At 41.0% G+C, this 19,170-nt stretch overlaps 1 protein-coding gene across 1 annotated transcript; it reads right to left on the bottom strand.

The window, feature by feature from the left end:
* Positions 1-10,258: 10,258 nt before the first annotated feature.
* On the bottom strand, positions 10,259-14,460 carry LOC149374975 (uncharacterized). The gene is made up of 6 exons (XM_089591372.1): positions 14,024-14,460; positions 12,469-12,661; positions 12,165-12,394; positions 11,657-12,075; positions 11,214-11,580; positions 10,259-11,141 (listed from the first exon to the last, which is right to left on the bottom strand). The coding sequence occupies exons 1-6, from the start codon at positions 14,101-14,103 to the stop codon at positions 10,493-10,495; spliced, it is 1,938 nt and encodes a 645-aa protein (XP_089447498.1). The 5' UTR covers positions 14,104-14,460; the 3' UTR covers positions 10,259-10,492.
* Between the last annotated feature and the right edge of the window lie 4,710 nt (positions 14,461-19,170).

Raw genomic sequence — 19,170 nt, 5'->3', positions numbered from 1 at the left:
CTCGCTCGATGATTCGCGCACAGGCCACTCCCTCGCGACGAAATTTTTGGCAGCTTTCCAGCGAGCACCTACTTTTCCTCGCTCCCAATCATTTTTCGCCCTCCTCGTGCCGATGCATTGTTTCAATTTAAATCCATTGATCAAAACAAACCTTATACCTCTCTTTCCACTCGGTCGGCATAATAAACGCGCAAGTAATTCCAACGAGATGTGCATGGCTACTTGCTCTCGTGTACCAATGGCACAGTCCAGCGTCGAAGCTTAACAGTTCGTGTTTACGATTTTGCGTTTCCTCATAAACCGAAATAATAATATCGTCCCAAGTACCCAAGCCCGTTTCAGTCCTCGTCTAGTGCCTTTCGCACGAGAATAGAAGCATAAAGGCTCCAAGTCCTCCATTCAACGAGTCTCGACTCGTGTACTTGCGCCTCCCTCACCTCCAGAAACTCGACACGGGATCTGGAGTGTATGGTTTAATTTATTTCCAATATGGTTACGCGTACAAAAAAAAAAAAGTCCCACTTTCCCGACAACTTGTTATTCCAGCCTTGGTTCAGAAAACCATTCTATAGTCTTGAATATGAATTGAAATTCCAAGAAAACCCCGCCAAGTGAATGATCCTTCGCTCGGCGAGATTGATTTATCGGCCGTATAACATTGATCGTGGCTATTTAGCGGAGGTACGAGGAAACAAAAAAAATTTGCATAAACCGTACACCGTATAGGCTTAAAAGGATTCCCATGCGTAAAAAAAGAGAGAAATAAAAAAAAAAAAAAAAAAACGAGCGCTTGGTCGAAAATCGGCTCGCAAGCTGGTGGGTATAACTATGCGATACATCCTTGGGCTCTTTATGCCACCACGGACATTTCGGGCGAACGATAGGTTTGCGCCATATTGTATACAGTGTAACGCACGGTGCATGGGGAGCTCGTTTCACCGTAAAATGCGCTCTTCGATGATATAGCGACGGTAATACAGGCGCTTAACCATACATACACGCGTCACCAGCTGCAGCTACACCGGCAGCAACGGCGCGATGGTGCACGTGTAATTTTTTTGCAACTAAATATGAATAAGCCTCCCTGCTCCGAATTATCCCTAGGGAGGTTCAGGCAATTTTTTTTTTTTTACATTCATACAGCGTCCAGGTTTTATGAATAGTAAATTACAGAGCCCAGCGACCGACTCGAGGTGTGTCGAAGGTTGGCGACTTTTTCACTTTCACAGCCAGCACCTGTTTGTATTTTTATCCTCCTTATATTGTACTCCCTAACTTGAGTACATTGAAAGTGTCGTCTTTTAGTTTCAAATGACGGACATTAGCCGTCCAGATGACGTGGCACGAGCTCTAAAGCCGATATGCTGTATGCAAAGATTTTCCAGAGTGCGATGTTATGATTTGTTGTTACGGACGAATGGGGTAATAAGGAGCTTTGATGGCCCGTTGGATGTTTATGATGACGATTATACGTAAAGTTAAATGTTTGTATGGATCGTATTAGCGGGCAATGGCCATCCGCTGTGCCTACATGTGTATATGTATATGTTTACTTACAGGTGCAATTCAAATCGAAACAAGTGCTGAAAAGAATTCGAACGAGGTACGACCGTAACGCGGCCTAAACAAAGCAATGTGCGTCGTAAATACAAAAAGAAGGAAAAACGCCGGTTAAAGGCTGGATGCGCGCACCACTCGCGTTCTTTTACGATAATTTCCGCAGTACGCCTGTTCAAACTAAATTCATGGATATTGTCGAGCGTAACACTAAACGCGAGCGAGTTTTTTTTTTTTTTTTTTTTTGCTCGTCCTTTACATACCCTGTACGCACGTATACCTAAACGTAAAGGCATATGAAAATATCGTTCCGTTCGACTAAACTTTGATCAAAGGAACGTGAACCGAAGCTCCCCCTGCGTTCAGCCGGGAAGTACATTTATTAACGCCATGGTGAGAAACAAGAATGGAGCATAAAAAGTAGTTATCTCTCCCAAGGCGATGCCGTTATTATCTTTCTGCCTTATAATTTCCCACAGGATTTCATACACGCGCAATGCCACGAGTTCCCTTCTTTCCGCTGTTCCCATTTCACGCCACGCTGACGCGGTTGGTTCCTACTGCTACCTGTACCCGCTCATTTTCCGCACAATTTACACGAGGCACAGCCGAGGATATTAAGTACACACCGATATCTCGCAATTAGCAATGCTAAAGTGCAATATTTCATATTCCGTGTTCCTCGGGGGAGACAGGAAGTCCAGAATAAGGCTACATCTGCAACGTCACGAATATCAACGTAAGGTCTAAAGTGTTGACTTCCTTTGGAGACGAATAAAAGTGTTTTTGAAGCACACGCAGCTGCGTTCCTATGCAATCAACAGATCCAAGCTGGTCCATTGACAGAAAAAAAAAAAAAAAAAAAAAAAAAAAACATCGAAATCTACTCTCCGCACAGGCCAGGCTTAGCTCCAGACAGCCACCCCCCAGCGGCCGGGTCGATGTTAAGCTTCAAGCTCATACGTAAGCGCGCGCAACCCTCCAGTGCTTAAAATCGAACAGAACGTGCACATGCTTATACAGACGTGGTAGAGGTGGAGGGACGCGTATGCGTGTATACGTGCTGGAAGCTCGAGGTACAACAGCAGCGGAGGCAATGGTAGGGACGTTTAACGATTGGAAGAGAGAAAGAGGAGGAAGATCCTGGATGAAGCGAGAGAGGAGGGGCAGGATCGGATGGCCGTGTAGCCACGCGGGGGCATAAATAACCGCGCGTCAGTCTCCTCTTCCCTTGCGCCTCCACCCCCCCCCCCTTTTTCTCCTCTCCGCTTTGCCCACCGGGGGAGTTTCGGGCGTGCAATATACAGCTCGTGGGTACGGCTTTGCGTTTGCTGCTTCGTGACACTTTGCCATTATTCTCCCGTGTGGAGTAAGCATCTAGGGGTTGCTTGGATTTCCCTGGGATCGTTTCACTTGCCCTTGCGTATAGTGCACACGGGTCGTTGCTCCGCAGCTTCGTTGCTTTTTTTCCTTTTAGGTGTTTCTGTATTTTTGAGTCGGGCCACCTCTTGGAGATACAAGGAGTCTGGAAAGGACCTTTACGTCGTAAAAAGGATTTCATTATTTTTATTGCGTATGGGATCTCGAGAAAATCTTTCTTTACAAAAAAAAAAAAAAAAATGTATAAAACGTACAGTCAATCGAGTCGGTGTAAACACATAAACCGATCAGTGTACATATAGTTTTCCAAGATGAGACGAAGAAAAAGTACCCAAGTATGATACAACGATGTAACGACCTATTAAGAAAATAAGTAAACCAATCAAAGTGATATAATCAAACAAAAGGCTGAGCACATATAGGCTACAGACACGCGTAATATTATACTCACCGGTATATCACCTCATTAGCGCTTTACGTGCCATTTATCGTTAGTCAATAACTAAAGAGAATTTACAAACTTATACTTTTACGTACAAAAACTGTGAGATCGGCAAAAATAAATAAGAATAAGGAAAACAAATACTGATGCTAAAATAAGTATATGTTGGTAATGTTCCATCTCGAAGGCAAGGGTCGTGATGGACGAGCACTTCGCAACTTGTCGTTTGCTTCGAGCAACGGACACGCAACACATTATTCGTGGGTATCCATTTAACCATCCAAATAAAAAACAATGACATTTCCTTTGTACGCTTACTTATCCCCTTTCCATGTTCGTTACTCTTTTATACAATGCCTTTGCACCGCGCAATTCCACATCCCCCCTCTTGACTAATTAACCCCCGTTAGCGAAACCACATTTTTCTCTTCTGTCCTCCCAAGTCGAATCGGCGCATACCGAGGGTGTAAAACTCGGAACATCGACGTCGACCGATGCAACTCGTGACGAGGCTGTCGGAGCTGCTGGTGCGCTCCACCCCCTTTTATTTTACGTGAATTCGGCAATTACGGTGTTTTGCGGGCTCTCTCAACCGCACCTCGGCGCGATATAATGCATCTATACCGGCCCACGGGTAACGAGCACAGCCACCGAGAGCTCGCCTCTCCTCCTCCATTATTGTACGGCCAAGAGAAGAAAGGGGATTGGCAAATCAGGAGGGAGGCTGGGGCAGCGCCGATTACCGGAGCATCGATTTTGCCCCCTCAATTTCGCAAGTTGCCGCCATGGGGAGAGAGAGAGAGCGTCATTACAGGTACAAAGTTTTTCATTACAAGCTCGCGGCGCAAGGGAGAGCTTAGCCGCGGTGCCGCGTAATGGCCACTTGCGACGCAGGAACGGTAGGAGCGCGCTCGTATATACCCCGCTTGATAATAACAGCCCCTCATGGGCTCGTTCGCTGCTCTCCCGTGTACATATACAATTTTGCGCGTGTATAATGCGATAAATGTATACCTGTACCTACGCGGTGTACGTAAGAGAGAGAGAGAGTAAAAAAAAGAGCTGTTTCGTTGGAATTTTCGAGTGCTCGGCGCGCGATGTAAAATTACAAGAGATGTGCCGACGCGGTGGAAGAAAATTGTTGCGTGCCGCGGAATGCGTGGTTTTGTTTTTTTTTTTTCATTTCATCAAATTGGAAGGGGCTCATTTTTCGAGGTGCGCGTAATTGCACGTGGCTGGAAACATTTTTTAATATTCGGTCGTTACGGATGCTTTTACGATTACTACGATCATTGTTGTTATTTCGGTTACTCTTTGTTTTTCATTAGGCAATGGTTTGGGGTTTCACCTGGAAAGGACTGAATCGGAAAATACAACACCACAAGAACCATTGATGGAAAAAAAAAAAAAAAAAAAACCGTTGTTCGAGAGGGTGGATTCATAAGTTTCATGGCGACCGTCAATTTTATACTAATGCGCGTTATGTTTATAGGGTCAATCTTTAAATAGGTATATGATAAAACCTCGCAAAAACTCGTTGTGCACAACTTGTATGCAGGTGCATGTTTAATAGTACATGGTGCAAGTTGTTTGGTCATTATCTTTTATAAATATAGACACGCAAAGAAAAAAAAAGGTTATTGAAACGTCATCGCGAGATTACCTACTTATAGGTGTAGGAATGGCTTATTTTATCATGGAAACTTGAAGCAGAATAACACGTGTGAAAATGGTCAGATAACGCTTTGAAAATTCCTTTGTAAGTATTCATTCGTACATTCAATTGAGTAAAATTATTTAAATTATTTAGCAGCTGTAAATACCATCAAGTTCACTCACATCAATGAATGCGAGAAATTTATATGGTTTCTCTATAGCTCCTAAGTTGATGCAAAGGTAAATTTCGAACTAGTATCTCTAGTTACACATGAAAATAATTTTTTTTTTTTTTTTAAACAAGATAAAACTCAAACAATTACTCAAAATTGTCTTTTTAATTGAATGAATGAATATTCTTTCCCCCGCGCCATCAAACAACACATATAACACGCACGCATTTACCGACAAAAAAGGTTGTATTTTCGTGAGAAAGTATATTTTTATCAGACCAGCAGTTGCGTAATGTTAATTACGAAAGACGAGACATAAAAAATAGTAATAACAAGTATTGTATCCACTGCTCACGTGACACGAGATGTTTTAATTTTCATTCAAGACCTCGTTTGCACGCATGTCTATATAATACATTAACATGCACCCTCAGCTCATTCTTTGGTATAAAAAAAAAAAAAAAAAACCGTAGTCGATCTTACCAACTCGCCAGAGACGAGACCATCATCCAGTCTGAAAATTTCTCTCCCTATACGCTCGGAGACACGTCGACTGTGACGAGTAGGCCATGATTCTATTAGCGATACCATTAATGGCTTTATTGTCATGCCCCGACAACGACGGCGACCATTACGCTCTATCTCCCTCTCGTAGTTATAACTTGAGACGTATGTATATATACCGACCTTACTCGAGATTGCGGGGTACATATAGAGGACCGAGGAGTTATATACCTCGTGGTATAGATATATACATCAAATTCTCATACAGCCCCGACATCAATATTAAGGTCCCTCTTCTGCGCGTTTCAACGGCTTGTCCTTTGCACCCCGACACGCTGACGACAGCCGTGCGAACGCACCTCCTGACCCCTTGTCGTTTTCACGTCCGACTGTCACGGTTTTCCTCCAAGAGGCCATGCGTACACGGAGAGGGAGGACTCGAGGGTCCGCGAGCCGGTCAACTCCAAAAGCCGACCTTTTCCCAAGGAGAGGGCGGGCAACGACGCGTGACGCCGAAAAATGGTCAGGACTCGCGTCTCAATTACGACGGGAAAAGGCATTTCACGCGGGACTTACGGGATTGGGCGAGGAGGGACAAAAAAAAAAGGGGGAAGAAAAACGTGGCTTCCACTCGAGTGCCGGGACGATAAATCTCGCGTTGAGAGGGACGAAGCTCTTTTTCCTCCCTGCCTCCCTTGCGCGGCTCAAATTCGGCTTCGGAGAAGCACGGAGAGAGGCTTAATTTTAAATTTTACGGGCCGCCGTCATCCACAGCCTTTCTCTTTTTCTTTTCCACGACAAATATCTCTCGTGTGCGGTGTGTTATTCGTGTGGCCTTATCCCGTACAACGCGAGTACGAGGTACTTATATATATGGCTCGTAAATATGGCACAGTCGTGCCATCACGAAATCGGCGAGGAGTTCTTTTTGTCCTGTGCTTTTTCTTCGCGCGTCGATGGTCGAATACATTGTACAGGGGTACGAGTACCCAAGAGAGACAAGCGCAACAATAAATTGATATAATGTGTATATCGAGAGCGTCTTTCGAAGAGCACTTTGCTCTGCAAAGTATCTATTTCGGGAAGAATAACGATCGCGCGTGTGACCCATTGACTCGTGCGAGCTGAGCGCTAGATTTTATGGACCTTTTTTTTTCGTATATGTATATGCTTACCTGTAATGTGTTGTTCTTATACGATACATATACGAGGTGTCAAACTTTGTGAAAATCATTGCTTGGCTATACGTTTCAGGTGCTCTCGCATCACCGACAAAGTCTGCTCTTGTGGGGTATATACTTATACGATTTTATACAACACCTTAGAGATGAATGTTCCAAGTCTTGTTCGCAACTACGTTATTTCCTTTTGTAATGTGTTGCAGGTTGAGGAGAAGAAAAAAAGCTGGGAGGACTCGTAAAATTAGTCGCGCACTAAAAAAAAAACGAACAAAAGTTAGAGTACAAATCGAAGTAGCGGACAAACTGTTTTTCTTTCCACGATACTCCATTGCGAAACGATGCGTAAAACGCGTGCGTCTATTCGGAGGTGCCATTACGAAAATATACGCACTTAAAATACTCTCTCTCTCTATCTCTATCTCTTATTCTTAAAAATAAAATCCTCTTAATTTACTGCGGGATCGCTATCAACGGAGCGACGGTAACGGTAAATCTTGGGCCATTTGGCCGTTTGCTTTTATTTCCCTTCTGCCAGCAAGAGGCGACTGTGCGTGGTATACAAAGAGGGAACGAGAGTGGAAGATCTGCCGGACCAGAGGTAAGAAAAAAAAAGAAGGCTGCAGAGCCCGGGCGGTGTCGCTGGAACCCGATTTAATTTATATAAGAGCCCCAGGAGTGGGGGGGGGGGCTGTAAAAATTTGATAACTGCAATTTTTAATGGCCCGATCGTGGCTGAGCCGGAGAACGAAGGCGAATGAGGATTTGCATCGGGATTATATGGCTGCCACGGAGGCATAGCAGAGGAGATAAGCGAGCGAAGAGAAGAGATGGCGACTGCGAGTACAAGGATAAAACGGAGAGGGGGGGGGTCAGACGCTATCCGTAATGGAGGGAAGGGAAGACTCGTAAAAGACCCGGGCGGAAGTTGCCCCCTGAGCAAGAGGGAGAGCTTTTCTTCGTTCGCGCGAGCGTTTCGCGCTGTTACCTACACGTCCTCTCCTTCCTGGCCCGAAAGTTGCTCTCGTCGTCGTCGTCGTTAAATATAGCGCGCGATTCAACTGGGCCGTGCCTCGCATGCGTATATACCCGTCGATGATAGCTAGGCGGGCCGGATGGAGAAAAATCTTTCATCGCGGCCGTAAAGCCAAGGGTGTAGTTTTAGGTGATGGTGTTATACCTACTCCTCTTTATACTATTCGCCAGCGGGGGTCGCCGTTGTTTTATTTTTGTGCTGCTGCTGAATTTGATAAATATTAACCGAGCGTATTCTCCTTTTTTTTTTTTTTTTTTTTTTTTTTTTTTTACATTGGGTGGTGGTTTTACCCTCTTTCCCAATGTCGGGAAATGCGCTTGTGTACGTATATGCCTTTGGGTACGCGGCTTGCGTATAAAATTTTTACGACGTTGCGTAAATTTCGCGGCACGCCTGATGAATGTAAATGTACGTGGTTTTTTTTGTTGTTGTTTTTCTTTTTTTTTTTTTTTTTTCTTTTCGTGTTGGAGTATTTGACATTTATGTACGTTTGTTTTTCATTATTAAACATTCATTAACATATTTCAACATCAACGGGGGTGAATGAGGTGTTTTCAATTTTTTTTTTTTTTTTTTTTTTAATTTTTATTAATGATGGTATAAATTTGTAGAATTTTGTGTTTGAATTTCTATTCAATCCGAGCAACATTAACGAAATTACAAGCATTTGAGTGGATCGAGAAAACTACGGAAATAGTACGTGATGGTGCACGAGTGTAAGACGCACGACAGTGAAGAAATACTTTTTGCGTGGGCAATGACAAAAAAAAAAAAAAAAAAAAAAAAAAACTGTAGATGCCTCCACGGTGAAAAAAAAAAGAAAACTTGAAAACTCGCCTTTGTTGACCGAATCAACCCTAGCCTTCCCTCTAATGAAACGGATGACGTGAATCTCTTAAAATATGAACCGCTTGCAAATGTAATTACTCTCACCAAAAAACACCATTTGTTTTTTCAATTATAATTTGCCATAAACACGCGTAGGAAAAAAAAAAAAAAAAAAAATCGAACAAAACAAACGAAAGATAATATAGTAATAAAAAAAAAGGTATGAGGGTATAGCGTCATCACGACACTCACTTCACAATGATGATCCACGAGAGAGCCACTATATAAGAGCGTAGTCGTATCGGCGTTTACTCTCCCTTATCACACTTATCGGCGGAAAAAGGCTTCGGAGCAAGCGCCGACCATTAACTCCGAGACGAGTCGGATGGCTTGGGACGGAATTTCTCGGGACCCCGGGATAAGGGACGATCCCCGATTCGCTCCTCGTATAGGTACGTATCTTCAAACTCTCTCTGTCTCGTTGTCAAAATGAACGACACGACCGTGGCGTGATTACTCCCGCAGACATTCCAAAACGTTGGCTTTGAAACACTGAGCTTCAATCTAAATCTCATGGAGCGCATCGTTCCTATACTTTTTTTTTATCTGCGAGCCAGAGTGGACGTAAAAAATATACATTTAGGATCTGGCTCGGACTCACTTTGAAGTTATACATCCGTATACGTATGGTTACAAGCTGACACGTTAGTCTCGCTTTGACAGTATGATAGAGGTATACGAGAGGAGGAATTATTGATGCTTCATACGGGACGTGTACTGTTGCTGGTTCTTTTGTGAAATGTTGCGTATGAAAAAATTTTATTGGCGAAGGCAGCAAGATACTCATGTAAATCATTTCCAGTAACGCCTAACTGTAACTTTTTTTTTTTTTTTTTTTTTTTGTAGGCACGTAAAAATTCGTGATATCTTCATCACGGAAAGAGATGAAATATTATGCGCTCTTGAATCACGTTCCATCAAATGATTGGCATATAATGTTTCAGCGGCATTTATTTCTGTTTTTTGTTTATAATCAAAATTACTTATACTCTAATACAATACAAATACAAAAAAAAAGAACAAATTTATGAAATGAAATCAAATTAAGAAAAAAATTACTGGTTCTTTTGTTGAAAAAATTTCATGAAAATTATAACTTAATGCAATAGAAATGCAGAGAAAAAAATAGAAACGTCTGAGTATAATTAAATTATTGTTACAGCAATAAGTTGTATTATTTTAAAAGAATCATTAGTCGAAGCGAAATTGTGAGTTTTGAAATCCATATATAGAAGGCTAAGTTTCGTTTTCTTTTTGGTCTAGCAAATTTTTGCAGTATACTTGTATTGTACTGTTTGACACTCGCGTATAAACAAAATTAAACCGACTAATTATTACTTTTTACTGGTACGTCATGAAAATTTTACATTAAATACTTTTATGTATATTTATTATGTTTTATTAAAAAATAGTTATTTTTGTTGTAAATTAGGCACAAAATTTGTATTACAATGCATTTACAAAAAATAGGCGTCAATTTCATACAAGTCTCGTTAAAATTACATATAGATACGGTTGCATGTATTTATAAAACACACTTTTATACATATTGTTTTATTGTTTTATTATCTGTTTATTCATCAGTAAATAAGGATCAGCTTTTGTATCAGTATACAACCCTTTACTTAACTAGGCGTATAGATTTTACATATATTTGAAAATGTAAATCGGTAATTATTCAATCAATATTGGAAATAATTCTTAAATCTCTATCGGTAAAGTTAATCATAATATTCGATATTATTTCATCAGGTAGACTCCTAAAATTAGTTACCTGCAGAACTCCTTGAAAAACATCGTTCAAGAAATCTTTTGTAACGTCCAACCTCTTTCTTCTCTCCATTGCCAGATCGGTACGTGTTTTTATCACATGTTCACTATAGTCAAGCCATTTTTTATGACTCAAAGATAAGGAGATGTTTTGGCAAGCTTCGAATAGACTCTCATCGCGCAACAACTCGACAAGCAAGTTCAATGGCATCGTGATGAGCTCAAAGATAGATAATTCACCTGCTTTCATTTTTTCTAATTCATCTAGTCTTTTGTTGCAGTAAAAGAGTGTGGATTTTCGAAGGCCCTTCGATTTGACAACTCCTTGTATTGGAACGAATGCATCATCCAACTTGTTCAATCTTACATTAATTGCGTAGTAAAAAAGAAACAGAACAAAAAAGTCATCTAGAGGAAGACGATCAGTATTTTCACGTAAGACTTGCATCATTGTTTGATGAATAGTCACGCTGTCTTCGAATTCCCAAAATAAGCATGCTATACTGACTTTATCCTCTCCGAATTTAAGCTCATGATATCTATTGCGAGTAAAATGCCTGTCGATGAAAAATCAAGTCATTAACTTGCTCAAGTTTTTGCATAAGGATTTCGCTAGTCAACTGACTTACCCATTAGCACGGTAGCCAGCCTCCAGGAGCATCTTGACGCTGCTGTACTTCCAATTGTATACATTCATCCACAATGCCTCGTTGATATCTTGGCGATATCTTTCGTTGATGAAAAGATTTTTTTGAATCAAACGATCGAGCAATGTCTCAAAACCCAAACTGCCAGCGACGATGACGTCGTGAATTTTGGATACATCTTGTCCGTTGATGTCCTGATACAAATTAAATCTCATCGAGTTGTTGAGTTTGGTTTCTTTGATTCCAGCCAACATTTCTAGAACTTGTCTGATTACTATTTCACTTCGTGTTTTCACAGCCCAGGAAATAAGCCTTTCGTTCCAAATGTTCGATGCTCGTAAATCAGTTCCTACGAAAAAAGATTTTTATTTTCTGCTTAGCTTTATATAATGGGCCGGCGAAGCAAAAAAATAAATTTAATTTACCATATTCGACAAGCATATCAGCAATTCTTGTCCCGATGGGACTGAATTTCCATGTTCTAAATGATAACAGCATTGGCGTCTCGCCAAGGAAATTCCTAACATCAACGTCTGACCCTTCTTCCAGCAGACTCTTTACTTTTGCCACGTTTCCTTCACGTACAGCTTGATGCAGTTCTGAGTCATCTGTCTCATAATGCAAAGGCATGCCTTTGTTACGTAATAACGACATGATGAGGGAGCATGCGTTGTCTCCGTGGGTGTTTTGGTGTACTGTGGACGTTACACAACACATCAAGGCTTCGAGAGAAAAATTACCATAAATGTCTAGTTCAGCCGCATGATTCAGTAGATATTCGATGAGATGCGAGTTTCGATAACATGCTTTTGTTATAGCTTCGATGATGTTTTTACTCTTTGCCCTGCAAGTGTAATGACAAGTATTGGTTAAAGAAACTTTATTTAATATAATATACAGAAGCGTAAAAATTATTTTATTTGGACGTCTTACCCAAACTCTACAAGTTTTTTCGTAGATTCGTAATGATCCTTGAAAATGGCAACATCCAGAGGCGTCTGCTTTTTACTGTTGACAATATTCAGGTCTGCTTTGTGATCCAACAAAAGTTGGATGATTTTCTCGCAATTTCCTTTGGCAGCAAAATGCAATGCTGTCGCGTTGTTCGTATCCACGATATTTGGGTTAGCATTGTTTTCCAGGAGTACCTTCACCACCTCGATCTGTTCGATTAAAAAAAATTATTACGATTTTGATGTTTTTTTTTTTTTTTATTTGTATCATATTAAAACATTACCTGTTCATGCCTGACAGCCAAATGAAGGACTGACTCGAAGCTACGTCCTTGAGCGTTTACTCTAACGCCGTTTTTAATGAGCAGTTGCACCATTGACAATACACGATTTGGCACTTCATCGTTATACGAATCAAAGACTAAGTGCAGAGGCGTTTCGAAGCTCCTGTTCCAATCACTTGTACACGAGGGATCGCTAAAAAATTGTTAGAAATCTTGTAAATTCCTTCCACAAAATAGGCAAGAGCCAAAGTGATGGTGTGGAAAGAGGGGGAAAAGAGAAATGGCAGACTTGAAGAAAAATAAAAGTGTGAATCTTTATACTTTGGAGTAGCAATAATTACACTTAATGGGAATGAAGTGCTATATTTTTATTAACAATGTAACCTTAATACTGTAAACGGAAAAATTGGATACTTTTTTGGTATCCCCCCTCTAAAAATTATTTTGCAATGAATGATAGCATAGTATCAAAAAAACCATGATTATTTTGTGGGAGAGAGTAACGGAAAAGAACTAAAAATTAATGTAGATTAGGCAAAAATTCGTTTCATAGTAAATAAATTTTTTACACGTCACTGGCGGACAAAATATTTCATACTAAACTGATGGATCTCATAAGTATGCACATTTTATGTTTGATATTGTAGTATATGTACGGGTGCTATAGTGTTTTTCTTACACAGTGAGAAACGAAAAGCATTTTAAAATGGCTGAAAATTCGTTTTGAAGACTGTAATTTTTCATTTGGCATTTACTGAAAAAATGTAAGGATAAAACTTGTTTGAGAATAATTTTTAACTATAAAAGTGGTATCGCAATAGGAGCTCCATAATTTGAATTATATTTTTCGCCCGGGTAATCCGTAGATTGTGCAGACCATGTCCAATACGCACACAAGGATTGTGCACGATTCTGTTTTGCAAAAATTATTGTACACAAAAAATAATGCACATTCTAGTGGAAGATGCCCACAAATTTTTTTTATTAATATTTTTTTGTCGATATTTGTGTCTAAATCAGTGCAGTTATTTTCACAGACGACATTTCATATAAATGGGATGCGCACAAAACGCACTTTGATTTAGGCACAAACATTGTACACATAAAAAAAATTAGTAAAATAAAATATTTTGTGGTTGTTCTCCATTAGCTTGTCTATAATATTTTATGTTAAAAAATTCATGCACGAACGGACATGAGAGTTAGATTAATTTTTACCGTAAATGCAACGGTAAAGTTGGGACGCTATCCCAGGTACCTTATTTTTTGTATACGTATACCAAGTAAATTTTACGGTAGAGGATCAGGGAAAAAAGTACCGTAGCCTACAGTAAAATTTATAGATGAATCCCGATAAATTCTATGTACAGTAAAAAAATTACTGTAAATGGCAGTAAAATTGTTACTGCTGCTTTTACGGTAAAAATGAACCTAACTCTCTTGTCCGTGATGCATAATGAAAATATGACTAATTCCTGCATACAATGCACATAATCTGCCTGAAAAACGTAGTTTTATTCATAAACTTGTACGATTGTTTAAAAAAGAAAATTACCTTTTTATAATTGCAGCAACTTTATCCAAGTCGCCAGAACGGACTGCTTCATGAATTGTAATTTCACGCTGATTTTCCATCGTTTACTATTTCTCCGTCTTCTTTTCTGTTGGGAACCCAATTGATTGACGAACTAGGTGATCCACTTTTGAAAATTGACGAACTACTTAGGTGTTGCACCAGAGAAAACTCAAGACGCTCCCGTGAAACAGTTGAATACACAAAACTGTTTGAACAACTACTGAGTTAGAGGCACTCCACACACGCAACAGAGCGACGAAACAATAACTGCAGCACTGAACTGGAGACTCTTACATAAAATAATATGTCGTTCGGCAGTACAAATTATCTTAAGTATTTCTTAAGAAAATTCGTCACGCACTTAGAGGGGAGAAAGTTCAGGGCAGCGCAAACATGCAGCTGACAGTAGTCGTTTCTATGATTACTCATGTTTACGCATACTCTACCTCTACTTTCTTATTTTGTTGCAACATCAACTTATGTACCAACTTGAAAATTGAATGTAATTTTTTCCAAACGTATAGTTCTTATTGGTCATTATTCATACTTGATTAGAATATCTGTTTGTGAAAATTATAACCCCCCAATGTACTGAACGTTATGAGTGACGTCGAAAACACACTCAGCTTAAACGAAATTCAGGGAAGTGAGCCTTTACAAAATATTTATGTATACTTGTGTGTGTAATATTCCAAGGACTCCAATAATTCCCTGCCTGGCTCTCTCTTTCTTATCTCTGCTACAGTTTGACACGTAAATGTTGTGAGTGAGGAGGTGTACTCACTAATTGTGCCTAGCGGCTATAGGCAATGTACACAGTCATATGGCTATCATGAACCCTGAGTCCTTAGCCTTAATAAACTAATCTAATATAATCTTATCGGATGAGTTTCCTCACTTACCACTTCCATTGCTACAAATTTTCGAAAACCGAAAAATTCATGTTCATTGTTACCTTTCTACTACAATTTTTAAAGTCTGTACGAAATTTCAAGTCTTAGTATTGTAGATAAAAAAAATTTGTAGTAGCTACTTAGAGAAATAAGTACAGGATTTCACGCTTCTTCGTGGAAGCGTGTCACGCTGCTACTAAGGTTCCGACTACTGTAAGGAAAATGTGGCGATAAGACATGATTTACAACGTGTTTTCCATTTACAGACACCAAATCAACGATATGACCTTCGCAAGTGAGAAATGAAATCAAAGCTCATGCGACCCCGAAAGGTGATTGATTTTTATTCGAGATGCACCTTCCCGCTGATAATTTCCAAGTGCGTCATGCAGAGAAAAACAAAGCAACTGCGTCTTCTCTCTTCCCGTGACATTTGCAACCGGTAGCTGATACACTGACCCGGAAACATCGAAGAAAACCGAGAAAAAACCTCCACTACTCGGCTTGTAAAGCCCAAGCCGAAAAAAAAGAAGAGGGTCGATCGGTTTGTTGACCAGAGATCACTTCTCGGGTTAGCCAACAAACGGAGGGACGTACGGTCCTTTGTGCCGAGCGGTACACATTTACGTAATCTCCCCGCGCGCCAACGCATCGGCTCGTCATATCCCTTTCGGCGGGTTTTCCCTCGCTACCGCTCAGCGGGACCACTTTGCACCAGTTTTCTATTTTTCCGCATTCTTCCGTAACCCGCGTGCCCCTGTTTTTTTTTTTTTTTTTTTTTTTATGGCTTCGTCGGGAATTTCACTTTTTCAGCCCTCCCCCGCTGCACTTTTTATTGGAACGGAAGAGTTCCCTCCAACTATTTTTACGACTCGAGAGATTTTTTTACTGCACCTCTTTCCCGCCGGGTGTTTTGGAACGCGCATTAACGAGTCCAGAAACGTAACGTTACGAAATTGAGATTAGTTATCGCACAAAGCGTATAATATGTATAGCTGCATCAATCACTCGAGACTACCATCGCAATCGACACCCTCGGCGGTGACCCACCCACCTCATCAGCTACAGCCGATTAGTCCTCCCTCCGATAGTTCCCAGAAGAAATACTTGTCCATCCGCATGAAGCGTCAATATTCGCACGTTATCCACCCACAAATCTCTCCTGCCTTTGGCAGAGCATCCTTTCTGGCCTTTTTGCGGGACGTACGAGCCGTTGGCGTCGCGGTTTAACGATTCAAAAAAATAAACTCTTGCACGCGCGCACACATAGTCTGCACCATTTTACAGCGCACGCGCGCTTAACGACTGCAATATATTTACACGTGTATTTATGACCATGGCCGTCTTTCTTCTTCTTCTTCTCTTCTTGTTTTACTCGCGCGGAATTTTTTTTTTTTTTCCTGCCATAGCTTGTATGGACGTGTGTTTGTATGTAAGAGTGCGAGGGTTGAAATGAGGAAGATTGCACGGGTGGTGATTATCGGCCCCCGGTGCGCTCTCTAATCGGGCCTCTCTCTCTCTATAGATGGAGAGGAATGAGCTTTTAATAGAAGGGCTTCGGTTTTTGCGTTCACGTTATTGATTGCTTTGTTTTTTGTTTTTTTTTCTCTTGGAGAACGGCAGGGTTAAATAAAACAAAGGAGGTGCTCGTTCACTCGGTTCATGACGAAGAAGAATGATGATGTCTGTAGTATAAACGGGTCTTCCGGGGACGATGCCTCTTTGAAATCGTAACTTATTGTGCTGCATATAGTTTTGCAACGTATGTGTATGTTTCCATCGGCGATCCACCCCTCGCGTTATAATTATGCCGAAGCTCTAGGATGTACCTATAAGATTTGGTGTTACATTTATGGCTCGAGTTTCTTTTACGAGGTTGTTCATCTTGTGTGTTGAAAAATTATTTGAATTCAAAGTGCCCAAGAGCTTTGCGATCCGATTGAAACTGGTCTTTGGCATTTCTTGGGGGGAACAACAACGTTGCACTGATTAAAACGCAGCAAGAAAGAGGGAGAGAGTTTTTTTTTTCCACGAGTACGTGCATCGGAATTACGTCACGCGTGAGCCAAAAGTTGGATTGTGAAAAGTTTTACGAGATTCTTTGAGGAAGTGTAATGTCCCCGTAAGGTCATATTTTTTTACTGCCCTCGGGGATATAAAGCGGTATCTCCGATATAAAATCTCTCGTCTGAAAAGTGCACGGCGTCGCCGCCGACGGAGACGGGGGGAAAAAACGAGCCGGCGAAGAAACACAAAACTCAGCTTGGCCACTCGAGCGTGTGTGGGTACGATATAAAAAGGGCCGAGAGAGCGAGCGAGTGCGACAAGCTTGGATTTCTTAATCATCGACCGACAGAGTCCCTTCGACCCTCATTAGTCCCGCTTGGTATCGTGTGGTGCAAGTCAGCACGAAAGGAGAGAGGAAAAGCTCGCGTCTGGTCGGTTCCACGCCTATGTACATGTTTTATTATTACTATTACTTTTTTTTTTTTTTTTTTCCATTGACAATGAAATACCGCTTCAAAAACTGAATCTCACACGCCCGATCTGCAACTGCCATAGGTGCCAAATCCGTGAAATATTTTTCAACAAAAGCATCCTTGTAAAATGCAGAACGAAAAACGGTAGATAGGACTAGAAACAAAGTATGGCCCCATTATTCAAGTGACTACGTTTTCAATCAAAGAAAAAATGTATATGATACGATCTGTTCTCATGACAATTTTCGACAAATATATTTTGATTCCATGAATAAATTCAACATCATTGTTTATTTTCATCGTTTTTCTCAACTGTACATGAACCATAAATATAAATGTCATTTTTTTTGTTATTTTTTAAACAACCATCCCTATGATCTATTTTCAACCTTTTCTGGGTATAATCGAGATCATGAAAAACATTACTTTAAGAAAACAGAGAGTGGCTAAAGATGTAATTGTTGAGACCTACACAACACTTTCTCAATTTTTCTCCGTTATGAACACTTTATTAATAGTATTTTGCCCTTCAAATTATCTATCTCTAGAATATTGTAATAATGTTCACCATGAAAACCTGTTTTTAATGAATACCGAGAAAACTGCGTGAGAAAGAAAAGAAAAAACTGAAAATACGAGCACATGTATAATTACACAAGTATTAAAGTGCAGAAGAGAAGGCCGCCCGAAACAAGAACCCTTTAGGGCCCTGCAGCGCGGCTCACCTCTCCGGTATAAGTACGTGCCCATTCGCACGGCAGCGAAAAGCAAGACGGCACATGCCGGAGAACGGGAAGCTCGTGTGGCGTCGAAAAAGAGAACCAAACGAGTCCCAAACACCTAAAACGATCATCGGGCGCGCAACGCGTGTCCGCGTTACACTTAAACGATGATAATACAGCCGAACGACGCTAGAAGGCAACATATAGGAAAAGGGGAGCTGCAGAGAAGGAGCCGCCTCGAATAGGTTTTAAAAATGTAATGATGTGTTTATAATCCTATATATATATATATACATATACGCGCGGCTCATTCCGGGCGCCCGGATAATCGTTTCAAGCACATAGGTATGGGAGAGCGTTTCACTTTGGCCACCCGACTTTATTGCCATTGTTTTTTTTTTTTCATTGTTCAGATGGATCTCCAATATACACTATTTCGGGGTTTGTCATGATAAATCGTATGTACTTTCGCGCGTAAGAGCCGAACAAAAAAGTCGAGCCAATTTGTTTATGTATAACGTACATGATCTTCTTTTATTTAACGATGAAAACAATCTCGATCGAGTACACGTATAGCCCAGCAATACTTGCATAAACGCGGCAATTTTTACTTAACGCTGCCTCTTAGCATGCGTCCACGGAGGGGCCGTAAATTCTTGCGGGGGAAAAAAAAAAAAAAAAAAAAAAAAAGAATTCGCTGCTCTCTGTTCGCTGTTGGCGTTTTTTTTTCCCTCCAGCGCGAGCCCTTTCTTCAGAACGGATTAGCCGAGGAATGTAAAGTCGCCCCTTAAGCGAGGAGGCCACTGTTGGCGTTCCTCTTTGCCCCGGGCTCTTTCTGTCTGTTCGTCTCCTCTTGCGTTGGCGCGGGATTGGATAAAAAGAGGACCAAAGAAAGGAGGAGGAAAAGGTCTCGCGAGCCGGGTTGGAGGAGGTGCTGAGGGTGGGAGGGAAAGAAGAGAGAAAGGATGTCGGGAGATGCGCGCCGATGGCTGGGAATAAAAAAAAATGGGGGGGAGCAGAGGAGCCGTGGA

The sequence above is a fragment of the Copidosoma floridanum genome, unplaced genomic scaffold, assembly GCF_036245765.1.
Source record: "Copidosoma floridanum isolate Cflo_tuat_1 unplaced genomic scaffold, Cflo_Japanese_pri ptg000013l, whole genome shotgun sequence".
Lineage (NCBI taxonomy): Eukaryota > Metazoa > Arthropoda > Insecta > Hymenoptera > Encyrtidae > Copidosoma > Copidosoma floridanum.
The sequence above is the reverse complement of the archived record's forward strand: the minus strand, read 5'-3'. Positions and strand labels throughout refer to the sequence as shown.